We start from the raw sequence: 7137 nt of genomic DNA, 5'->3' as shown, positions 1-7137 counted from the left end.
TGTTATTACACTGCTTAATTGAAGCCATTCACCATGTGAGTTTTACTTGGTAACTCGATTTGTATTGCTTATGCAAAATCAGAAACTTCGTCCTTGTTCCGGTTTGAAGTGGGAAAAGAAGGTAGATTTATTTGCGATAACTAGTTGATGTTATGTAAAATCCCACCCTAACTTTTCTGTCTCAACATGTCCATAAAATAGGCGAGACTCGAACTCTATGAGAACATGTATTGAGTTCATCAAGTAAAGGAATTTGGCCCTTGCGGTAAAACTCTAAAGCACAATATACAGAGTCAAGGGAGTCAAAAGTGTTCTAATTGAAAATAAATATCCCTTTTTGGTTCACATTCAAGAAAGTATCTCTTTTTGATTCTAATGCCAGATTTCAATAATATCACATATATGTAGTAGTTCCTTAATAGATTGCATGTCTCCTGAATAAAAAAAACTTGTCATATTAGCTCATGATATAGTAGTTGCCAAATGAAAACATTCGATCATTTTCGCTGCAATTGTTTCAGAAACCACATTAGCACCACTCTAAAAAGAGCCTAACTCTGATCGTAATCATAACCAACAATGACTAAAGCAATCACTGTGATCGGGTTTATAAATTTTTGTCGCTTGGTTCAACTTTTCCAAATACAGTTTCATCACTTCCAGTAATATTGCTGTTGATGTGCTGTATCAATAATACCATATGCATATACTAGCACCAAGTATAATGAAGATATCGTTGAACCTCCATTATATAAACAAACAAAAAAAAGGAAAAGAAAAAAACTTAAATAATTCATCATTATTGTACTGAAGTGGTGAAACTCCTATCTCGTATAAAATATTGAGTCATGTTTTTAGACCTGGACCACCTCATTTGCTAATTAGGTCGGGTCGGATTCCACCCAAACATGATCCAAACTCAAATTAGACGGGGGATTGGACGAGACTAGTGTTGCCATAGAAATTCAGCCATCACCACTCCAGTAGGAGAATATATGAAAACTTTTTCTTCTTTTTTTTTTTTGAGCTTAAGCAAAAACACATATTACCTTCTAAAAATCTAACACAAGATCAACCATTATCCTCCTAAATGCCAAACAAGTTTCCTTATTAGTCCCACGAATCTAACTAAAGGAGTGAAAGAAAACATAGAAGCAGGCTAACATGCAACCAAGTAGCTTCTACCAAGTCTAGCTCAAGCTTTATCATCACCAAAGTTGACGAGTGTTTCAGAGATCCCATAGAGAGATTGGCAAGCTCAGCTCTTCATGCAAATCGTCGACCTGCAGCCCACCATCCCCAACCACCGAGTGATCCTCCAAAGCCCTCATCTCCACCAGAGTGTCCCAGTTGAAGTCACCCTCGCCGAAACCAACCATCTCTGAAGCCACCCCACTGCCACCTTGAGTTGGCTCCGCCATTACCGAGCTTTCGGCACCCTCATCGGCCTCCGGTTTACTCTCCTCTTCTTTGATCACACCCAGTTGCTGAAGGAACTCCTTCAGATCAATCTGTGGCTTCTCGTCCCCAGGGATTGGTGCCATCTCCATCGGCATGGAACTCGCTCCTTCCACTGCCATGTCGAAGCTCTCCAAGTGTGTTTTCTCCATCGCGGCCACCGGCGGTGCCGGTTCCAAACTCCGAAAAGAACCAGGACAGGAGGAGGAGGAGGAGGAAGACAAGGAAGAAGAGGACGAAGGTCTCGAGTTCTGGAACTCTTGAAGCTTTTGGTGGATGACATGGACGTTGTGCTGAGCGTTGAGGTTAAGGAGGCCGCAGGAGGGGATCATGGAGGTGAAGTTCTTGGAAGGGAACCATTTGAAGCGGTGCGGGGGCTTGCCGATGGTCGTGGAGGAGCTGATGTTGCTGGAACGGAGGTGGGGGAGGTTGAGGTAGGCGTCTGGGCCGTAGAGGCGGCGGGCGGCCTCGTCGTAGGCCATGGCGGCCTCCTCGGCGGTGGCGAAGGAGCCAAGCCAGAGCCTGGTACGCTTCTTGGGCTCCCTGATCTCGGCCACCCACTTGCCCCACGTCCTCTGCCGCACTCCCCGGTAGTCGCAGGAGGCGTTCTGGGGGCCGCCCTTCCCTCTGGCGGGGCCTTTCTTCCATGGCCTCAGAGGGGGGAATTTTCTCGCGTTGTCCATCGCGGGCTTCGGAAGGAGAAGAGGAGGAGGGCCGCAGCGAGTGGAGTGGAACGGAGAAGCGGAGGGGAGTGAGGAGGGAGGAGTAGGGAGGGCGCGGGATATGATGAAGTAGGAGTGAGGGGTTTGGTTTAAATGTTGTCACGGTTTGAGATGGTCTTCTTCTTTGAAGGCATGTGACCGTTAGGCATCTCTATGCAGAAACTTTACTTTGGAGGGCAACACTTATACATACATACATACATACATTTACTTTGGATTTAGACAAGTAATTGATCTTCTTACACTTCAAAACACTTGCATAATAAGCACATTTCATTCTAGTTACATCAATTTGCATGATGCATTTGACTATATATATATACATATGCCCATGCAGAGTTCGGATTATTTTTCACCCACTTTAGATGTTTAGTCTCACAATCACACTGTCCATGTAGCAAGATTGCACAGACTTGTACATGGGACATGACAGACACATAGGAGGCATCAAATGATAAGATTGAATCTCTTCAGTTCTAATTGATCGGAGATTAAAAGAAGCACTTCTCTCAGATCTCTCGTAGAAAATAATAAAGATAAATTAATTTTTGAAGTAAGATTTTCAACCTTTTTTGGTTTCATTAGTTAATGATAAACTCATGCACGAAATCTATATTTATAATGGTAAGGTTGTGGTTCTAAATTTCGGTCAGATTCCTCTTCTAATTAGAAAAGATAAAAAGTATAAGAAAAATTCTTGGGATAATTGGTCGGCATCTCAATCTTAAGGACTTGCTCTTTAGAGGGCTCAGGAAATAGTGATCCTCTTGAATAAAGTTCAACCCTGAATTAAAGAAGAGCCTATCTTGTATGCATGTTGGACTACTACTACTGGGTGTGATAATATATTTATAGGCCTTTAGGTTAGGTCAGATTAAAACCTGTTGAGTGGAAAGATTAAAAACTGTTTAAGAGGAAAATGCTGAGCCACATTAATTGCATGTGTTACGTTCAATACAAGATCCTATATGATCTACTCAAGAAAAAAGAGGCATACTATTAATCAACAAAACTAATTTTCTTAAGAAAATTGACTAAATGTTTTAATGAAATGATCTAATCATTAGTTTTATAAAATAATGGGAGAATATATCTTTAAAATTTTTATTTCACTAGGTAAATATCATCTGAATATTTTAGGCATCGGTTTTGAAAATTATCAACTATAAATGAAAGAGGCATTTAGCCAAAGAAAAATTTTATTTGTGCTATAATGCGAAAATTTTCTAATTAAGAAAGAGCGTACGTCTCATAGAAAACAAAGAATTATCATGAAACTTATCCCAAGAAAATAATCTTATTCCTATCTTAACATTTGTTCTTAATTGTTTCTCCATTTTGAGAAAACAGAGTTTGTTGTTGATAAGTTAGTATAAGCAACTTGTTGGATGATGATGACCAAGTGAGCCAGTATTTGGTTTATCTAATTTTGAACAAACACCTACATCTTGTTTGTTAGCAAATAAGGATTTCTGCAAGTTCCAAGTCACAAATAACAAGAAGCCCTACACCATCACCCTCCCTTTTTTCAATAATCTATGACCAGATTGAAGTGAAATAAGGGAAATGAGAGGCAATTTCTAACTTGATTTTCTCCTTTTTGTTTTTTTGTAATGAAGTCAAATACCAATTACGATGGCAAAGAGGAAAATGACAAATCGATCTTTCTTCATTATTAAAGTGTTAATAAACTTGGTTTATTATTGCCTAAACAATAGGGAGAATGATTGTGAGTAGGACATTTACTATAAGGGTTGCTCGCCTTTTGTTAGTTTGGCTAGTGCCCTCCTTGAAAGTGGTCTCCGATATTAGTTCTACCAAGTTATAACCAAGTAGAAGATAAGACCAAACAACTTATTATTTTTCTCTAGTTTATATTTTTGATTAGTAAAATTTAGATACATCTGTTGTTATACAAACTTAACATTAAATTAGGCTATTAAGTTCAGCTCTCTTATAACATAAGCTTGAAAAATTTAGATATTTTGTCTGGCTCCTGGAACTTTTATGTTAGTTATTTAACCGGACCCATTAATTGTTAATGAGTACATTTACTTCATGACCCTAGCTTATTTGTTGAGCTATACACCTATCTAATAAGATAAATTATCTACTACTGCTGTTACTTCAATTAGCACCTTTCTCGAAGGAAACGTTCGATTTGCTAAATGAAAAAAGAAAAAAAGATGTAGAAGAAGAAGAAGAAGAAGAAGAAACAACCTGGCTTCCCTACCTTAAATTTGATGCATGCCCATGACCTACTCTAATCCTATCCTTATTTTGAATTGCATGAACCTGAAGGCTAGTTAATCTTAGATGGACCGACCATGCTTGAATTTTGCCAGACCATACACACGAATCATGCCGAGCCACAGTGTATCGAGCTGACACTTAACCGACCCTTTGGGTCCTGACCTGACTCGAATGAGCAAAACTAAGTTGGTTGCTCATTGGACAACCAACAAACTGTTACATTAACCCGGAGCGGGCTGATAGACTCTCGTGCATGCATGCGAATGCCTGCCTTCTCATCGACCAACTTACGTGCACGTGAGCAAGGGGTATTTTTAAGGAACAAGGCTATTCTACCTTGGCCATGTAGCTAATTAACTAATTCCTTCCGCATGTGATACTTGTAATGCAGAGAGAGAGAGAGAGAGAGAGAGCATGGGTGTATGTATGTACTTGAGATGACAACTTTAAAAAGATTTTAAGATCCACCTCACAAACATTTTTAGCTTTCACGAGCACCTGGATTCACATGTTTTCCTTCACAATGGATGACTTGGTTCCCGAGATCTGCTGTCCTTTCACCTTGCCTCTCTCTCTCTCTCTCTCTCTCTCTCTCTCTCTCTCTCTGTGTGTGTGATCCACAATTTGGTGCTACCAGAATCCAATCCATTCTCTTGGTGTGTCCGTGCCCATTCCTAGAGGGTACTGTACGTGGATTTTAAGAGGTTTCATTTGGATAGCAAAAGGTTGGGTCTGATTTTGGCTTGCAAGATGCATATATGACCGAATGGTTTGAGCATACTTGGTTTAGAATAATAAAATCCCATTCATGGTTTTGAGACCTCGGGCTTGGGTACAAAGCAAGTCAGGGATGTGTTGGATCAGGATTTACGTCTAGAAAGCCCACTGACATCTAGGGAAGCATGCATATCCAGGCCTACCCATGGCCCACTCAATCTTGTCCCACATCTTAAAGAGATTGGATCACAAATTGTTGACCCGTTAATCAATGGGGCAGTGGTTTATAAGCCCCCAAACCCATCCCACCCTGGCCCAATATATATGTATTATTCGTATCTTTCAGAACAAATATAAATATTAACTTCTATATCCATCTAATACTCATATCTATATCCGTATTTTGTTGAAAAATATAGATATAAGTGTGGATATACCAATATCTGATTCGTATCCGATACGTTTTCAACCCTATGCATTATAAGTTTATAACCTTTAAAAGGTAAACTATAAGTTGTTTCTTGTTATCTAATCAATATTTAGATGTGGGTGCATATGATTGCACACAACATGAATCAAAACTATATGAGCGTTGCATAAATTTGTTAGAACCATCACAAGAGGGTCTGAGTGCATGGTTCATGTTCAAATCAGTGCTTTTCACTCATTTTGGGGGCCATAGATGAACCATGCTGCCTATGAACAACTAGAGTTAATAACTGGCTCAATTGAGCTGATTCCATCAAGAAACATGCCATGCTCAAGCCCTCTTATTTAAACCTAGTCTCATACAACAATCAAGTTTAAGGATTGGGATATAAAAATAAAGTTGACCCTCGCTCACTAATAGGCTTGCTCGATAAGGAAAAGAGCAAGCTTAATCAAGCTATTTAAGTTCAACCTCCAATACCCTTTCACATGACAAGCCAGGCCTAAGCAGCTCAAAGGTCCACTCGACCGGTTTTGGCTTGTCTGCAATCCTAAATACTCCTCCATGCAGGAGGCAGTTAGCTATCAATGAACTTTACGATTAGAATGCCATTAAATAAAACTTCCAGGGCAATCAACAACTGATGGAGCTTATATTAGAGTCATCTTTTTTTTTCATTTTCTGGACAGGTTGAAAACCTAATTGCAGTAATTGGAATTGCAGTCATTTTTTACCATAACTTAAGTTGCAATTCCTATCCTACCCATATTGTCTTCTCTAACCCTCTCAACTAGTCAACCTGCATTGCAACTTTAATATTCTTGTATTGACATAATAAGTATGATCTAATTTTATATAATATATATTATGAATACATATTAATTATATATGATTATATCTCATATAATGATCATTACATTGATATACGATATATTTTTAACAACAAAACTAATATCATAATTATGATTACAACATTAAATAATAGTTAACATTATAATGCTATAATAGTTTTTATAAGAATATTATTATTATATAATATTTACCACATGATTCAATAATTAACCATCTAAACTGAAAATCAAATCCGAAATTCATGTATTCTGATGATCTCTAATTTAAATGTCGAATGAATGCAACAATAAGCTTTTCTAATAGCATGATACAATGTTTTACTATAATTTTATCATCCAGACCTACCCATATTTAAAAATATCTTGATCATATCCAATGAACTGGATTTTTAATTTATGTACCATAATAATTAATTGTATAATCTTCACCGATATGCATCTTCCATTTGGATCACCTATAATTGATTCTTAAATCAGAAATCTTTTATCAAAGATTTAACATAAACTCTTTCGTAAATATCAAAAAACCAATAATATATCATATTAATTCAAATATTTAACTATATTTTAATGCTATGACATGTACTATGCTTTATAAATAATATTATAACTAGAGCATATTGCATTACAATATCATGAATTATATTGTATAAAATTATAATATAATATAATAATCTAAGAAATACTATTATATATAACTACAATA

General features: G+C 37.5%; 1 protein-coding gene across 1 annotated transcript; it reads right to left on the bottom strand.

The window, feature by feature from the left end:
- Positions 1-1097: 1097 nt before the first annotated feature.
- On the bottom strand, positions 1098-2278 carry LOC120104452 (dehydration-responsive element-binding protein 2F-like). The gene has a single exon (XM_039115645.3). The coding sequence runs from the start codon at positions 2139-2141 to the stop codon at positions 1230-1232; it is 912 nt and encodes a 303-aa protein (XP_038971573.1). The 5' UTR covers positions 2142-2278; the 3' UTR covers positions 1098-1229.
- Between the last annotated feature and the right edge of the window lie 4859 nt (positions 2279-7137).

The sequence above is a fragment of the Phoenix dactylifera genome, chromosome 10, assembly GCF_051530095.1.
Source record: "Phoenix dactylifera cultivar Ajwa chromosome 10, Ajwa_hap1_PhDact_Kaust_v1.1, whole genome shotgun sequence".
NCBI classification, from domain to species: domain Eukaryota; kingdom Viridiplantae; phylum Streptophyta; class Magnoliopsida; order Arecales; family Arecaceae; genus Phoenix; species Phoenix dactylifera.
The sequence above is the reverse complement of the archived record's forward strand: the minus strand, read 5'-3'. Positions and strand labels throughout refer to the sequence as shown.

Excerpts from the sequence above, each read along its gene's own strand:
- LOC120104452 (XM_039115645.3), bottom strand. The coding sequence starts at position 2,141 with ATGGACAACGCGAGAAAATTCCCCCCTCTGAGGCCATGGAAGAAAGGC.